Source organism: Zingiber officinale, chromosome 8B, assembly GCF_018446385.1.
Source record: "Zingiber officinale cultivar Zhangliang chromosome 8B, Zo_v1.1, whole genome shotgun sequence".
Taxonomy (NCBI): Eukaryota; Viridiplantae; Streptophyta; class Magnoliopsida; order Zingiberales; family Zingiberaceae; genus Zingiber; species Zingiber officinale.
This window is the reverse complement of record NC_056001.1, coordinates 107,272,950-107,292,188: the sequence shown is the minus strand read 5'-3', so window position 1 is coordinate 107,292,188 and position 19,239 is coordinate 107,272,950. Positions and strand designations below refer to the sequence as shown.

Sequence of the window (19,239 nt, the reverse complement as noted above, 5' to 3'; positions counted from 1 at the left end):
AAGCCTGCACGCATGTTACTTCGGCTACGTATTAAAGTAATGGAAGCAACGCCGATAACTATTCTATTAATTTCTAGTGACTCCACAGCTCTACGAGGCCGGTCTTGATTTTGTAGTCAAGCCAAAACCAAACGGGAACAAAGGATCGTAGTTCTGGTCGCCTACGTTCAAGGGAAGTTGGTCCACGGTCCTGAACCAAGTCCGGGGAAGTTTTCCGGTGAAGCCAAAGTCGCCGAAGAGAATGTCGGCGACGCCTTGGCCTTCTGATCCCGGCAGCCAGGCAGCCACGAGTGCGTCCATCACGGGAACGTAGGGTTGGATGACGACAGGCCTGCCGGAGATGATGACCACCACGCACTTCACCACGCCGCACACGTTCTGAATTGTGCTCGGTCCCGGCTCCGCAATAGTGAGGTTGAGGCTGTCGCCGGCGGTCTCAGCGTAGGGTGGCTCCCCGACGACTACAATGGCGTAGGAGAAGTTGTTGCTCTGCACGAATCCAACGTCGGGGGCCTCGGAGAAGACGATGTTGGTTGCTGGGTCCACTGTGGATCTAATGGATTCCAGGATCGTGGTGCCTGCAACGAATGGAACATATCTGGAGTTCACTATTTCTGTTTCAATCTGCAAAACTGTCTTTAGCTGTTTGGACTTACCACCAGTGATTCTTCCGCTGCCTCCCTGCCACTCGATTGTCCAGCCACCACACTGGTAACCCAAGTTATCAGCATGACTTCCAGCAACAAGGATTTTGTCAGCTTTCTTTGGCAGGGGGAGTAATTGTTCCTTAGCAGATTTTCCATTCTTTAAGAGCACAAGTGATTTCCTAACAGCCTCCCTCGCCAGCTCCCTGTGCTCCTGTATCATCCATCATTCGGTGTTATTAGGAAAAAAACATATAAATATATGTTTCTACCTCCAAAATTAGAAGCAGATAAGAAATCTTACCTTTTTGCCGACCTGATCGACTAAGCTTAAATCAGGTAGAGGGTTTTCAAAAAGACCCATGACAAATTTAACCCTCAAGATCCTCTTTACAGCATCATTAATCCGGCTAATGGGGATGACCTTGTCATTAACTAGAGTTGTCAGGGTACTTGTGAACCCAGAATAATCATAAGGTATCATGACCTGGGAAATTGGAATCGATAAAAATGTATTACAAGTATTCAAAGAGTTAGTAGTAGTATTTATGTGTTCTTCGCTCATTTAATGGAATACAAGTTCAGTATCAAAGATCTTCATACCATGTCGATACCGGCAATGATTGACATTTGAACAGAATAGGTGTAATTAGCATCTGCAGGACTGGTGATTCGATCAATGCCTTGCCAGTCTGAGATTACAAATCCCTGATGATAATTTCAGCGTTGTAAGTAAACAGAAGAAAAACAAAACTCCTTTGCGAGTCAGTAATAAGAAGAGAATTTAGCAATGTTGCTGTTCTTATCATACTTGAAAACCTAGTTTTCTTTTGAGGAAGTTTGTAACTAGGTGCCTGTTCGCGTGCATTTTAACTCCATTCCAACTTGAATAAGAAACCATGACCGTGGACACACCCTTCGCGATTGCATCATAATAAGCAGGCATATGGATTCTGAGGAGTCCGCCAAGATCAATGACAGTATTATTCTCATTAATGCCTTTTTGCGTCCCACCATCACCAACGAAGTGTTTGGCACAAGCTGCTACATTGCTCCTGATACAAGTAGTACACGACGCTCCTATTAGAAAACATGGAATACAAAATCTGATACATGAGCTAAACTTTGAATCCTTACTTTCCAGAAACGTAAGGATAGTCTTTGGTGTAGTTTGCTGGGAGGTCACCCTGTAAACCAGGAATGATTTCTGTCATTGTTTGCACAACACTGTGGTCCTCGCTATAGCTCTCATAGCACCTGCCCCATCTTGGATCTCTACAGACCTGAATGGCCATGAAAAAAATAAGAACAGCAGATTGTAGTCCAACTATGACTAACAGCAGAAAAGGGCAGTTTTGCTGTTGAATTTTTTCACAAAAAATCCAGAGATGAAAGTAAATAGTCATATGCTACTGGCTTGCTTACCGCAATGCAAGGTGCAAAGGCGTAGGGAATGCCTGTTGCTCTGACTTCAAGAGCAGTTGCCGCTCCAATTCTTTTTACAAGATCAGGATCCCTGTAGAAAAAGGGTAAGTTGATGTCAAGCTCAGAGAAACAAATATTCGAATTGCTTGTTTGTTTTGCATTTTAGCACTACATAAAAATCGGCAAGAACTAACAAATCACAAGCATGAATCAATCCACGAAACAATGATGAAATCTAATTGTTAGCTCTCCCTCTCTCTCTCTCTTGAATGGAACTATGCCACAAATCATTTCAAGTGTATACTTGCCTTGTAGCTCCGAGACCAACATTGTGAGGGAATATAGTTGCATTATAGACATTGTTGTGTCCATGAACAGCATCAATCCCATAAATCATGGGAATTCCCAAGCGTGTTGACAGGCAAGCGCTCTGAAATTGATTTACCATGTTCACCCAGTCCCTAGCAGACGCTCGAGGAGCTGGAACACTACCCCCGCCACTAAGAATGCTACCTGTAAGAAGTGCAATTCATTTAGGACTACGTAGTATATGTTAACCCAAAAAAAAAAAAATGATAATACTCACCTATAAAGTAGTCCTTCAGAACTTGTTCTGTTGCGCTAGTTCGCTCGATTTGTGTCATTTGACCAATCTTTTCTGCAAGGGTCATGCGGTTTAGTAGATCCTTAACTCGAGCTTCCACAGGCCGGTTGGGGTCTTTGTATTTCATATACGCTGCTTGGGTAGTTGATAACCAGCACAACAGGAACAAGATCGGAAGCATTGGTGCTCGTCGCGTTGCCATCACCAGGCCAATCAATGGACCTTCTTCTCAGAACCTATCAACAACAAAAACAACAACAACACCAGTGGATTTTAGTTATATCGATAGCCTGGACATCAATTTATTAAAATCAGACAATCCTTTGCAGAGATTGCAGGTTAGCGAGGACTTTCTCGAAGGAAAATAAAGTAGTTGCATACATATTATATGAAAACTTCGAAAGAAAGGTCAACCAGAATGATAACCAGGAAAAAAGAAATGCATTACTTCGCAATCGTCGGGATAGGCAGATCACCAAACCCGGAGAAAAAAAAAAGGATAAATAGGCGACAACAATGATAAATTAATCAGAGAGATTTCATCTTTTTACAAAATTCTCGATTGGTTGAGAAAGCAAACATTCCAAATTCTTTCCTTGCTTTAGGGGCATCATTAATTTGTCCGCAAGCAAATCAAATCCCATTGCTCGCCAGCCAATACTATTCCCTTAGATTGAAGGGGAAAATAATCATTTTGTCAGACATTAAACTCGATGAACTATCACAAAATGCACAATTTATGATACAATGTTGTTCGAAGGTTTAACTTTCGCTTTGCAAAAGAATCAACTTTGACAAGCACAGACTACCCAAAAACCCTAAAGCATAGGTAGATGAACTCACGATGGATGGAGCAGAGGAATGCGGAGGAGGCTTTGTGCTGGAAGCGTCTTCTCTCCTCCGGCAGCGGAAGCGGACGGCGTATAAATAGGAGCGAGAAAGGCGAGATCATAACGTTAAACTAGGAATATCTGTTTAATCGGAGGCATCGAGATTTGGAGGAGGAGGAAGTGGTGTGATGGTCGTGGGGTGGTGGGACGTGGGCCTCGAGGGACTTTCGAATCGGCGCTGATGGCGGGATCGTTTGGCACCTGGAGCCAGCTGTAGAACCGACGGCCGCCGTCGTTCGGTGGATAAAGAAAGTGGGGAGGCAGGTGACGCAGCGACGGTCAGGAAATATAGCCGTTATGAGGGAAGGGGCTGGCGTGACGGCACTTTCTGCACGATGCCCACGCTGAACTCGCTTGTGCCCTCTTTGTCGCCATGTGCACAGATCAGTATCGTTCCTTCTTCAACTTTTGCAGACGTCGTCATAAAAAAAAAAAAGCTTCACATATTGTTAGTCACTACTCGTTGTTCCAATTGGTGATTAATTCTTAACTGATATAAAACATTTTGTTAAGTGTTTTTTTTTATGTAAAAGGGTACTGTGTCAACCCCAGCTCAGAGAATAGGCCATCAAGATCGATGTCTAGAACCCTAATTTGAATGGGTCATTATTCTTAACCATTTAAGATTATTTTTATTTTTTAAAAAAAATATCCATTTTTAATCATAAATTATTTTAATTTTATTTATTTCATATGATTTGTAATTATTATTTTTAATAATGTGTATTGTTTTTTCTAAACTTGATAACTCTGATCTTAAAAAATATATATATGCTTTCTAAGTAATCTCATATCTTTTCTTTTTTCGGTTGGTGTTTCAAAACCTTTTTCTTATAATAGGATTTTTTGAACCGTTTTTTTTATCCGCTCCTAGACTAGGAAAGTGAACTGATAGGAGACAATTATTACCTCCCATCAATACAAATGTTGGACCGGGGACCAAAAGATCCTTCTCCCTTTTTGTTTTCTCTTTAATGATTTTGTATTTCTCCTCTTACTTATCGGTTGTACTCTCAAAGAATGTCCTTATTCACTCTTTTTTATCTTTCTAGATAAGAAAATAGAAAATAAGAGATTTTATCCCTTCACCACAAAATGGGATACTAATTTTTAAGAAAAATCAAATTGATTTTTTTATTACATAAATAAAAATTGATCACTTCGTATACTTCATATTTTTTTAATGAACATTTAGACATGACAATTTGGACCAATTAGTCATTGAGATGCTCATTCTACTTAGGCTGCATTTAATAGGATGTAATCTATCTTATAATATAATCCAGATTATATTACAAGGTTGATTATTTTATTTGGTTTCATTTTTAACTTGTAATGTAATGTAATCTGGATTACAAAATATAATTAAGTTTTGTAATTTGGATTACAAAACAAACATATTGTAATCCGATTACATTACGAGGTCACCTTTTAACAAAAAAATTGAATGTCAAATATACCCCTAGTTTGTCGCCGCCCATCTTCGCTCGTCGTCACTGCCACCGCCCACCTGCGACCGGAGACGACCGGCGACCGTCGACGGTCGACGACCGGAGACGGTCGACGACCGGAGACGGTCGACGACCGGAGACGATCGATGACCGGAGACGGTCGGCGACCGGCGACCGACGACGGCCGATAGCCGACGACCGACGGTGACGCCCGGCGACCGGCGGCGATGGCCGGCGACCGGCGGCGATGGCCGGCGACCAACGGCAGCAGCCACCACAAGCTCCGACAAAGATGTAGTACCCGCCGGTAGAAGTCGTAGGATATTTTTGTCATTTTATAATAATACGAATTAATTTTTTATAAAAATAATGAACGTCATACAAAAGAATGTAATCATCTTTGTAATCAAAGATTATATACATTTCATTACCAAACATAGTAATGTAATTAAGATTACATTACATTACAAATTTGATTACATTACAAGCTCAATTATATTACGTCCAACCAAACGTATCCGTAATCTAAATTAAAATTGATATTGATATTGATATTGATATTTATTTACTCTTTTATTATATTTTTTAGATAATAATTAAATTTTAAAGTATCCTCAAATTAAAATTATAGGACATAAATCAGATTTTATTATTAGTTTAATTTTAAGTAATTTAATTTTTATAAAATATTAGAGACCTATATTTTTTATTATTTGAATATAAATATTTCTATTAAAAAATATATAATTTTGGATATACAAAATGTATGAAAAAAAACTTATATTTTTATTTTTTTAAAAAAAATAAATCCAGATTTCAAGAGCGGATAAAAGAGATGAAGATAAATATTTATTTAATATATATATATATATATATTAAAAGTAAAATATATATATATATATATATTAAAAGTTTTTTTTAGAGTGGGCTAAACTAGGATAAGACCATCTACATCAGTTTCCCTATCCAAAATATAAAATTTAGGATAAAAAACTTACTTTATTAAATTTGGATATCCATTTTTCAATACATCATATATCAACTTCCCTATTTCTTCTCTCTCCTCTATAATGTTTAGTGAATGAAATTCATTCCCTAAATTTAGATAAGTACTATTCATAAATGCATAATTTAGGGAATCGATAGGGTAACTGATGTAAAGATTTTTTAGCTACCCTATCTAAAATTTAAGGTAAAATTTTTGAATAGGGTATCTGATATGGATGCTCTAAAATAACCCATGTTATTTATTTGTCTATATTTTATAATGAGACGATGATATTAATCGCTTAGGTGTCCCCTAACAAAAAAAAACAAAAATCTATTATTTTATTCGGTGAGGATGAGCCCAGTGAGGCTGTAGGCACGGATACTCTTAGATCAATTTTAAAAGTTTAAGTTGAAATTATAATTAAATTTTGATCTTGATGAGATAGAATTTAAATCATAAATTTATTTATTTTATTCGTGTACTAATTCTATTTTACAAGATATCTGTATTATTTGGACTAATATATTTTACTAGAGCTAAAATGTAAAAGTTAACTTCAAATAAACAGTGCTTGAGGCATCTTGGAGCTACGCGGAGGCATCTCAGAGATGAATAGAGGGGCCCTGGACAGAGCAGAGGCGCCCTTGCGCGGATAGAATTCGAGGATAAAACTTTGTTGTAAGGAGACGCCTTGGAGCACATTGGAGGTGTTTCAAAGTGCATTGGAGGCACCCTCACGCAAATAAAGACCAAAGTCTTCGGATAGGATAAGCACCATTGAAGGCGCCTTAAGTTGTTGGAGATCTCTCTAACATTGTTTAAAAGAAGGTCTTCAGCCAACCCCCATATAGCAACTTCTACATGAGCTCTTATGACCATTCTATTGTTGCGTCGCTGCCATACTACTACTCGACTACATCCGAATGTTGCCGGCAGATCGACACAGACTTCGAGCCACGATCTTCAACCACAAAAGTCGGTGATATAGGATGTTAAATGAGAACCTCGGGTTGATGTGGAAGATGAAGTCAAGGAGAGGTGGAGGTCTAAGTCAAGGAAATGCGGCGATCAAAGGGTCACCCTTGGGTAGAGCTCAGTCTCTCATCCAGTACTAAAACCCTGAATTCAAGGACGGTCAACCCTACCTGAGGAACAAGCATCCCAGTCTTAAGTACAGTCAATGACCCAACTAGATTTGAGCAGCCCGAGATATTACTTTAGTGATTAGGGATCAGTTCCCAATTGTGAGGACACCTAACTGAAAGATTGGTCTGGTCCCTAGGGATTTAGTTTTCCTTTCTCTAAAAGACGAGCAACCCTATATACAGCAGGACGACCATAAAGCCATCTGGGCTCAGGGGACCCGCTTCTATGATTTTACTGATATCTTTAGACTCCCAGCATATATTCGAGTGAACCTAAGAACCGGACGACATTTCACTCAGATTTTTATACTTCCAGCACATATTCAAGAGACCCTAAGAACCAGACGATATTTCATTCAGATCTCCAAACTCTCAGCATATATTCGAGCGACCCTAAGAACCAGGCGATATTTCACTCAGATCTCCAGACTCCCAACATATATTCAAGTGACCATGAGAACCGAACAATATTTCACTCAGATCTCCAAAATCTCAGCATATATTCGAGCGACCCTACGGACAGGGTTGTATCTCACTCAGACCTCCAACATTACTACAGATGTATATCAGAGCAGTGCAGAGTGCAGGCCAGTTTTAGAAAACTCAATGTTCTATTCATTATGCTCGGGTAGGTCAATGTTGTTGGTGCGATTAGCACTAACGGTCTAACTCAAGTTTTGATGAATGACAAAGTAGGTTAAGTTAGTTTCATTGTGATCTAACACTTTGACCAAGTGTGCAGGAGAAGCCCAGCTAGGTCGACGGGCCGACCGGATAGTTGGCACGAAGCCCAGACATGTCGACGGACTGACCGGATGTCTGGCACGAAGCCCAGCTAGGTCAACGGGCGGACCGGATAGCTGGCACGAAGTCCAGCTAGGTCAACGGGCTGACCAGATAGCTGGCACGAAGTCCAGACGGGTCGACGGGCTGACCAGATGTCTGGCAGGTAAGTTCAGGTAAGTCACTAGAGGGGAGTGACTGTGAGGACGTGTTCCCGAAAAGGGAACTTAGGCACCGATCCAACTTAGAACCATTTCGGAACTTTAAGTTGAGATCCTGACTAGATTCCGATCTCGGCAAGACGAAATCTAATTACTGCTTTTATTATTATAACTATGCTAATACTTTGTTTTGCAAGGTAGTTTTGCATTTTGGCTCGGACTAACGTTTTTTTGCAGGTCGCTAGAAAACAGAGGTCCGAGCGCCCGGAAGGGATCCTGGCGCCCAGAATGCAAGTTCTATCCTCATCGCTGCTTCGCCACGTGGAGCTTCATGGTTGGTTGGGGCTACGTCACACTCCAAGCGCCCGGAATGAATCCAGGCGCCCGGAGCCTCCTATATAAGGAGAGTGAGCCCTAGAGCAAAGAACAACTCACAACAAGATCTTCCAACGCTTGCTCCGTTGTGTTGTGCTCCTGCGACGCTACGAAGCTACTCCGACAACGTGCTGCCTTTTATTTCCTTTACTATTGTCGGTATTTATTTTCCAAAGTTCTTGTACCCTAACTTTGTAATCACATTTTTGAACTGCTAGTGGATTGTCCAACGAAAGGACTCAACGATTGCGGGACTTGGAGTAGGAGTCGACGAAGGCTCCGAACCAAGTAAAATTAGTTGTGTTAGCATTGTTCTGTTCTTGTTTTTATATTTCCGTTGCGTACTCGATTTTCTATAATAATTTTTTTTAAATCGCTATTAACCCCGCCCCTCTAGCGAATTACTCGATCTAACAAGTGGTATTAGAGCAGGTACCACTCTGATTTGATGCAACCACTAATCAGACAGGGGGTGAAATTCTTTTTTCATTTTTTTTTATTTTCAGTTTTACGTTATAAATCCAAACTGGTATCATTACCTTTTTGGAAATCTTTTCGTAGTAATTAAGCTAAATTGGTGCAACACCAATTCAGTTTTAGATTCTTTTTAATTTTATTCCGCACTACTAATTCAAGACAAAGTCTTGGGATTTCTTGTCTCTTTATCTATTTGTGTGCAAGGTAAAATATCTCAAGTCGAAGGCTTCAGCATAGTACATTCCCCCTATTCAATGAGGACAACTTCCCCTACTGGAAGAAGCGAATGGAGGTCTACTTAAAGACCGACTTTGACCAGTGGTTCAACGTCACCAGAGACTACAAAGTGTCGGTCGACAACTTCGGAAATCCACTAGACCCGGAATAGTGGACTCCGGACATGAGAAAGAAATCCTCGATGGACTTCAAAGCTCTCAACACACTGCAATGTGGATTGACAAAGGAAGAACTAAACTGAGTGGGACAGCACTAAAATACAAAAGAATTATGAAACAAGCTGATCGAATTATACGAAGGAACAAGCGACGCCAAGGTAACTAAGTGTGACCTTCTGTTAAATAAACTATTTAATATTAAAATGCAGGAAGGATAAACAATGAGTCAACTTCATGCGAGAATCAAAGACATCCTCAATGGATTCCACGCGATAGACCACCAAATGGAAAATTGTGACTTAATCAGGTATGCATTAAATGCTTTTCTGCAAAATACATTGTGGGCATCTATTGTGGATGCCTACAAAATTTCAAAAAATCTATTTAAATTGAAACTAAACGAATTATTCTGCGAACTTGAATTACACGAGCAGACTAACGCTGGAACCGAGAAAGGTATTGCTTTATTTGTAGGCTCCTCCAAGGAAAGGAAAAAGACCAAGCCTGACCCTGAAGATGAGTCCGACCAAGATTCTGAAGACGAAGAGTACCTGATGAACCTGGTAAGGAAGATGTTCACCCGGAGGAAGAAGAGCTTCAGCAAAAAGGACCTGCAGAAGATCAACTCCTCATCTGAACCAAGGAACGTGACTTGCTTTGGGTGCAATAAGAAAGGTCACTACAAGAACGAGTGCCCGAGATTGAAGAGCGACAAGACAAAGACAACCAAGAAGAAAGCTCTCAAAGCAACATGGGACGACTCGTCTTCAGAAGAATCGAAGGCCGAAGATCAGAAGCACCAGAGTCACCTCACGTTGATGGCCCATGAAGCAGAATCGGAGGACGAATCGGAAGACGGGTCCAAACCCGAATCGAGCCACGAGTCCGTACTTGTTTCCGAAGGTCCCGAAGAGGTATATCTGAATTTAAATAAGAATTTTTTTAAAACAATTGCTTGTTTAGATAAAAAAAATTAACTGCAATAGAAAATGAAAATAAATTACTCCTTGAGGAAAACCAAAACCTCAAGGAACAAATCACAAATTCTAATCCAACTCAAGACCTAACACTTGAAGAGGAAAATTTAACACTAAAAACAGAAAATAATAAATTAAAAAATCTTTTAGAAAAATTTACAATAAGATCTAAAAATTTAGATCTTATTTTAAATAGTCAAAAAATAGTCTACAATAAAACCGAACTTGGCTACGAGCCAAGTTTAAATAAAACGTTTAAATCACTAATAACCCAACATAAACAACAAAATAAAGCTTGGGTTCCGAAAGCGTGCTTAACCACGCAAGTAGGAATTCACCAATATTACATGCCCAAGGATAAAATATACTATATAAAATCTGATAAACTAAATCAAAAACCAAAACACAAACCTAGACCAACAAAATCAAAATTGAAAAATTTTAGAACCAATCAAAATCATAATATCATCAAGTTAAAAATAATTATAAAAGCAACAGACAAAAACCTAGAACTAAAATTTAAAAATATAGGCCAATAATTCAGGGGGAGGCTCCAGAATAGCTGACACCTCAAAAAATAATCTACCCGACAGGGTAACCAAAACTAACCTACCCGGCAGGGTAATTAGGACTAGTTTAAAAGGATAATAGTTTAACTTGACCAACGGTACTGATAAAGTTTTGGATGATAGTACGTTAGGGAAACTTTGTCTATGCATGTTTAGGAAGATATGACTTCGACCTGGTGCATTTGGCTTAGTGGAATTAACCGAAACTACCCTTTATGAATCCTAACCAGCTAGACCAAGGTTTTGTATTAAGTTTAGTGGATAGAACTATTTATAAAACCTCGAAGGCATGGTTACTCTAATGATGTCCAAGTGACTCACCATAGCCGAGAAGTTTATCCAAAGAATCTCTATTTGTTGAGCCCAAAGTTAAATCTGAATCTAACACAAAGTTAAACCAACCCCTAAAATTGAACTTAACTTCATCTCACAAAAATTATAGGTTTTCCTGATTGAAAACATAGATCAGGTGAGATGACTAAGGATTTCAAACCGAATCGAATCAAATCGAACCAAATCGAATTAAATCAAATTTAATTAAAATTAAATTAAATCAAATTAAATTAAATCTAATCAAATTAAATTAAATTAACTCTAATTAAATTAAACCAAATCAAATTAATTCCAATTAAAAAAATTTACGTTAAAAATTATTTTAACTTTAAATTATTTTAACTTAAAAAAATACTTTAAAAATTATTTCAACTTAAAAGATTATTTTAAAAATAATTTTAAGTTAAAATAAATTAACTTAAAAAAATTACTTTAAAATTTATTTTAACTTAAAAAAATACTTTAAAAATTATTTTAACTTAAAAAAATATTTTAAAAATTATTTCAACTTAAAAAATTATTTTAAAAAACTTTTAACTTAAAATTTATTTTTAAAACCTTTTTAACTTAAAATTTATTTTAAAAATCTTTTTAACTTAAAAATTCACTTAAAAAAAAATTAACTTAAAAACTTATTTTTTTTTAACTTAAAAATTTACTTAAAAAAATATTTTTAACTTAAAAATTTTCTTAACTTATAAATTTTATGTTAAATTCTTCTTAACTTTAAAATTTTTACTTAAACATTATTCTTAACTAAGCAACTAAAGGATCATGCTAAGTTAGAATTGAACTCAAACTAACCCTAACTCCTACCTATTGTAGGAAATCAAGTGGATCTTGGACAGTGGTTACTCCAAACATATGACTGAATATCACACCAAATTCACTCAACTTACCTACAAAAGCTTAGGAATAATTGTCTTTGGGAACAACGACAAACTCAAGGTAATTGGCATAGGTAATATTGAACTTAAAATTGACTTTATTATTACAAATATATTACTTGTTGAAAACTTCAAGTATAATCTTCTTAGCATTAGTCAATTATGTGACACTAGATATAAGGTTAGGTTTCTATCTTTGGAATGCTTAATCAAGCACTTAGATAACCCTACGATAAGTCTAAAAGAGTTTAGAAAAGATAACATCTATGCAATTAACTTAATCACTTCTTCAATTAAGTGTTATTTAATACAAAAAGAAGAAACTTGATTATGGCATAGAAGAATGTCACACACAAATTTCAAAAATATAAGAGAATTAAAAGGACTAGTTAGAGGATTATCAAAATTACCTAACTTAGACTCAATAATATGTAATGCTTGTCAACAAGGAAAACAAACAAAATCTACTCACAAACCAACTAATCAATCTCAAACCAACTCAATACTAGAACTTCTACATTTAGACTTATTTGACTCCCATGGGGTCAAATCAATAAATGGAAGTTTGTATTGTCTAGTAATAATAGACGACTATTTTAGGTTCACCTGGGTAAAATTTTAAAAAAATAAGGATGAAACTTTTGAAGTCTTTACAAACTTTTGCAAGAAAGTTGAAAATGAAAAAGACCTTAAAATTAAAAGAATTAGAAGTGACAATGGAGGTGAATTTAAAAATCATAACTTTAATAAATTTTGTCTTAAAACGGATATCATCACGAATTTTCATGTCCTAAAACACCTCAACAAAATGAAATTATGGAAAGAAAAAATAGAACACTACTTGAAGCCTCTAGGATAATGCTAAATGAGTATAATCTACCTAAGTACTTTTGGTCAGAGGCTATTAATATAGCCTGTTATGTGCAAAATAGAACAACACTAAATAAAACACATAACAAAATCTTCTTCGAAATATATTATAATAAACAACCCAATATAAAATATTTTAAAATATTTGGGTGCCCGACCTTCATACGAAATACAAGAGAACATTTAGGAAAATTCACTTCTAAAATAGAAATGAAATCTTTGTAGGATATTCACTAAATAGTAGGGGTTATAGAATATATAATAAGGTTACACTAAGAATTGAAGAAACTACAAATGTAAAATTTGAGGAATCCAAACAAAACTTAGAATAAACTCAAATTCAGCCAATTGAGTTTATTCAAGGCAACAATAATCAAGAAAGAACCAATAAATCATCCAATTGACCAAATAATTAGTGATCCAGACTTAAGGGTTCAGACTAGGTCATCCTTTAGAAACCTAAGTCAAATCTCTCTTATTTCAAAATTTGAAGCCAAAATCATAGCTGAATCTTTACTTGATCCGGACTGGGTTATAGCTATGCAAGAGGAACTAGCTCAATTTGAGAGAAATGAAGTTTGGGATTTAGTGCCACCACTCAAAAATAAAAAGATAATAGGAACAAAATGGGTGTTTAGAAATAAGTTAAGCGAAACTGGGAAAATTACTAGAAACAAAGCTAGGCTAGTTGCTAAAGGGTTTAGTCAAGTAGAGGGACTTTACTATAATGAAACTTATACTCCAATAGCAAGATTAGAGTCCATTAGAATATTACTCAGTTATGGAACCCATAAAGGCTTCAAACTGTATCAAAAGGATGTCAAATCTGCCTTTCTAAATGGACTAATAAAAGAAGAAGTCTATGTAGGACAACCATCTGGATTTGAAAGTTTAGAACATCCTGACTATGTTTTCAAGCTAAAAAAGGCTTTATACGGACTTAAGCAAGCACCCAGGGCATGGTATGAAAGGTTAACCTCTTACCTAATATCCAAAGGGTTCAATCAAGGTCAAATTGACCCAACCCTAGTCGTTAAATTAATAAAAGAGGATATATTTATAGCCCAAATCTATGTAGATGATATAATTTTTTGTTCAACTAACTCAGAATTTTTAGAAGAATTTACTAATCTAATGGAACAAGAGTTTGAAATGAGTCTAGTAGGGAAATTAACTTACTTTTTAGGATTACAAATCAAACAAACAAATGAGGAAAATTATATTTATCAACAAAAATACACCAAAGAATTACTTAAAAAATCCAGGATGGAAAATACTAAAGAAATAAAAACACCTATGGCAATTAACACAATCCTAGATGACGACCCTAATGGAAAACCAATTGACTTAAAATACTATAGTAGAGTCATAGGTAGCCTACTGTACTTAACTGTAAGTCGACTCGATATTTTATTTGCAGTTAGTATGTGTGCTAGATATCAAACTTGTGCTAAAGAATCTCATTTGACTCAAGTCAAAAGAATCTTTAGATACCTTAAAGGAACATCAAATGTAGGAATTTGACATCCTAGAACTAACAATTTTGAATTATTAGGCTATTCTGACTCAGATTACGCTGGATGTAAATTAGATCACAAAAACACAAGTGGTGAATGTCAACTAATAGGCTCATCACTTGTCAGCTGGTTTAGTATAAAGCAACATTATGTTACTCTATCTACAACTGAGTCAGAATATATAGCGATAGAAGAGTGTGTCGTACAATTATTATAGATGATGCACACCTTGAAAGATTTTAATTTAAACCTTACAAATATAAAAGTATTAATTGACAATATTAGCTCAATTAACTTAATAAAAAATTCTGTGCATCATTCAAGAACCAAACATATTGAAATTATGCACCATTGTATCAGAGATCATATCACTAAAGGAGATATTGAACTCAATTACATTGAGTCCAAGTCTAATTTAGCTGACATATTAACAAAATCCCTCCCTGAAAGTGAGTTTAGCAATCTACGTCAAAAATTAGGAATGTGTTTAATAGACTATAATTCTTAAAATTGTTTTCAAAAATGGTTGTTTTTAAATTTTAGGATAAAACTTTTTTCAAAATTTCTCATTTTTAGAATTTCAAAAATCGGTTTTGTCCTTAGAATAGATCAATCCCTAAGAAAGCATGTTCCTATAGTGCTAGTATTTGAGCATCTCACCAACACACTAGAACTACCTTGGTTGTGATTATTGAACATAGAAAGTGGTGAGATGTATAGGCAGATTGTCTGGACTTAAGATGTTTATTTCAGCGCATCGATATAAGTCTGGGCATTAAATACAAAATACATATCAATCAGGTTAAATTATTAAGTTTAGTCAAACACTAACTGATTATAGTTGACTTAACCTAACTAACCAAGTAAAAGTTGTTATCCTTTGATAGTTAGTAAGTAACTAATTGGTTAGATAGTTTTTGTTATGTCAGGTTCAGGGGAAGGATTAACTGTTTTCATACTTATTTTGAAATTAGTTTTTGAAAAATATTTCCTTAAAAGTATTTTAAATCCTTTTTAAAAGTTAAGTTTTTTTAAAATTAGATCTTACTTAGTTTTCAAAATTAGATTTGAAAATTGGATTTTACTTGGTTTTTGAAAATTGAATTTGAAAAGTGGATTTTACAAACTTAGTTGGATTTGGAAATTGGATTTTATAAACTTGACCTTGATAATTTTATTTTTTAAAGTCAACATACTTGAAAATTAACTTTTATAAAACTTATGTTTAAAAAGTGTTTTTAAATTTGTAAGCTTATTTTGAAAATTAGGTCAATTTTGTAAAACTTATTTCCAATTACTCTAAAATTTACAAAGCTATTTTTCTAAGTTATCTTTCAAAGTAAACTAACTTTTAAAAACTTAGCTAAAGTTTAAAACAAATTGTTTTGTGTTTTCTACCTTAGACTCCCCCGAGTCAATATGATTTTAATTCAATTTCTCGATTGCATTTTCTTTTACTTCCTTATTTTGCTGTGTTGTTTTTGATGAATGTCAAAGGGGGAGAGTTAGGTGGTTTAAGTTAGTTTAAACAAAAAAATACCAAATATAAAACAAGACTAACCTAAAAGCCTTATAAAATGCATGTTTTACTTGCATATCTTTTTCACTAACTTAACCCAGGTTGTCATTGCATCAAAAAGGGGGAGATTGTTGGTGCGATTAGCACTAACAGTCTAACTCAAGTTTTGATGAATGACAAAATATGTTAAGTTAGTTTCATTGTGATCTAACACTTTGACCAAGTGTGCAGGAGAAGCCCAGTTAGGTCGACGGGCCGACCAGATAGCTGGCATGAAGTCCAACTAAGTCGACGGGCTGACCAGATAACTGGCACGAAGTTTAGACGGGTCGACGGGCTGACCGATGTCTGACAGGTAAGTTAAGGTAGATCACTAGAGGGGAGTGACTGTGAGAATGAGTTCTTGAAAAGGGAACTTAGGCGTTGATCCAACTTAGAACCATTTCAGAACTCTAAGTTGAGATCCTGACTAAATTCCGGTCTCGGCAACACGAAATCTAATTACTGCTTTTATTATTATAACTGTACTATGCTAACACTTTGTTTTGTAGAGTAGTTTTTCATTTTACCTCGGACTAACATTTTTTTACAGGTCATTGGAAAACAGAGGTCTGGGCGCCAGGAATGCAAGTTCTATCCTCATCGCCGCTTCGCGACGTGGAGCTTCAAGGTTGGCTGGGCTACGTCACACTCCAGGAAGGGATCCGGGCCCGCAGAGCCTCCTATATAAGGAGGGTGAGCCCTGGAGCAAAGAACAACTCACAACAAGATCTTTCAACGCTTGCTTCGTTGTGTTGTGCTCCTGCGACGCTGCAAAACTACTCCGACAACGTGCTACATTTTATTTCCTTTACTATTGTCGGTATTTTTTCTCCAAAGTTCTTGTACCCTAACTTTGTAATCACATTTTCGAACAGCTAGTGGATTGCCCAACGAAAGCACTCAACGAGTGCGGACCTTGGAGTAAGAGTCGACGAAAGCTCCGATCCAAGTAAAATTGGTTGTGTTAGCATTGTTCTGTTCTCGTTTTTATCTTTCCGATGCGTACTCAATTTTCTATGATAATTTTTTTAAAATCTCTTTTCCCCCCCCCCCCCCCCCCCCCCCTCCCTCTAGCGAATTACTCGATCTAACAAATGCCCCATCGAGATATGCTCAAGGAACAACATTGTCAGAGAATAACAATCGTTTGTCAGAGAATATTCTTTTTAAATGAAACAAGTTCAGGGAACCTTCCTTGGAGACGATTATGCTTCCCGTCAGTCGACACATTATAACCGCATATTCCTTCAACCGCCTCATTAATGGTGTTAGTTACAAAAAAAGGGTGTGGACGGGTAGCAGAAGATTCCTTGGACTGGCTATACGCCTTCCAGGATGCATATACCCAATTGCTCAACAACTTCTGACACCCGACATTCTCTATCATCTAATGATTGTGGAGATTATAGAGGTGATATAGATAGGGGGTTTTCTCCAATGGCAAGGTACGCAGACTTCATTATACTATGCACACATCCTATTGTACATCATTACTATTCTACTTCCCGCTTGTGCGACATATTAACTTTAGCATCGGAGGGCCTTTGCTAGGGACTCCTTCCTTGATTTTTGGATGCTAACATTTCATTGGCCTGTTTGAGTGTGTGCAAGGGGCTTAGCGCACTAACCAAGAGAACTCGATCCAATCCAAAGGTCTTCATTTGATTAAAGTCACAACCATCTACCTAGTGTGACATCTCCAGCTTTTAGACAGGATCAGTCAGTATAAATTAAAGTTGTACTTTCATATTCATTAATTGCATAGGAAAGTGTATTGTGTTATAATTAAATCTCGTTTTGGATTTTGCAAATATTAGTGAATTACTTGTTGGCAATGTCTAAAGTATGGGATCCTTGGTGGCCGACTAGAGGGGGTGAATAGTCCTGCAAAGAAAAACGAACATTCCTCAAATTTTACAGCTTAATAATAATCAACACTTGCATAAAAGAAATAAAAGACTTAAATAAAGTAAGGAAGAGGCACAAATAATTTACTTGGTTATAACCGAGGAGGTTATTAATCCAAGGAAGTTGAACGCTCACTAAACTATCCTTCAGTCGGAGAAGCCTCTTTATAGAAATTAAAGCACTAGATTACAGAACGGAACTGAATAGGAATCAATCACAAGTGTTGTTCTAGCCTTCTGGGACCAGGGATGTATTTATAGCCCTGGTCGGGGCCCTTGGAAGGGTTCCAGGTGCCTTGAGAGGGATAAAATTTTATCCCCGTCGTAACGCAACGTGCCACGTCACGTTTGGCTAATTTTTCTGGTCCGAGCGCCTGGAAGGGTTCCGGGCGCCCGGAGTCCGGGCGCCTCGGACTTGGTCAGGGCACCCCGGATAGGCCCAGGCGCCCCGGACTTGGTCGAGGCGCCCTAGACTGAAAAATCATCTTTTTATTGATTTTCGATCTTGGTCTTCTGCTCCGCTTCTGCTCGCATTGGTCCGGGTCTTCCGCTCTCTTAGGTGATCTCGACCATCTGAAATAGGGCTCACTTGAACCCAACTTCCGGTCTTCTCGATCAATCTTCCGGTCTGGCTTCTCATCCCTCGGAAACACTGTGCCTCATTCTCGTCTACCCACGTATTCTTCCGCAACACCTCATCCCTCGGACACACCGAATCCGTCGACTCTCTCCCGTGTTGTCCTTCTCGCTAGCCACGCCTTTCGCTCGACTTTCTGTCCTCCTAAGTTCCTGCACACTTAGACACAAAGATTAAAAACTAACAGGACCTAACATGACTTGGTTGATCACATCAAAACTACCATGGGGTACTAACAATCTCCCCTCTTTTTGATATGAACAACCCAAGTTAAATTACCCTCCTCCTAGACTTAATCTTCCCTTCTCCCCCTTTGATCACATTAAATAGGGTACTTTGAATTGATTTTAAAAAATCTAAATTTAAAGTCTAAGGGAAAACAAAACAAAAATGAAAGTTTAAGCTTCAAAAACTTTGGTTTTTAAAAAAAAATTGAAAAAGACTCCTTTAATTGTTGATAAATTTAATAGGGGTTGAACAGAAAAAAAATATTTTCACAAAAAGTTAAAATCAAATTTTAGAAAAAATTTGTACTTTGATAACTAATTCATAGAAAATTTTCTAACAGAAAATTTTTTAAAAATTGTTTATATAACATTTTATAGAAAAATAAGTTTGTTAAACTAATTCTAACAAATAT

The 19,239-nt window shown here is 36.8% G+C and overlaps 1 protein-coding gene across 1 annotated transcript; it reads right to left on the bottom strand.

Moving 5' to 3' along the window:
* Positions 1 to 15: 15 nt before the first annotated feature.
* On the bottom strand, positions 16 to 3,919 carry LOC122016800 (beta-glucosidase BoGH3B-like). Its single transcript, XM_042574199.1, has 10 exons — positions 3,517 to 3,919; positions 2,656 to 2,909; positions 2,378 to 2,582; positions 2,070 to 2,160; positions 1,782 to 1,927; positions 1,456 to 1,699; positions 1,248 to 1,352; positions 949 to 1,131; positions 657 to 858; positions 16 to 578 (listed from the first exon to the last, which is right to left on the bottom strand). The coding sequence occupies exons 2-10, from the start codon at positions 2,873 to 2,875 to the stop codon at positions 91 to 93; spliced, it is 1,884 nt and encodes a 627-aa protein (XP_042430133.1). The 5' UTR covers positions 2,876 to 2,909; positions 3,517 to 3,919; the 3' UTR covers positions 16 to 90.
* Between the last annotated feature and the right edge of the window lie 15,320 nt (positions 3,920 to 19,239).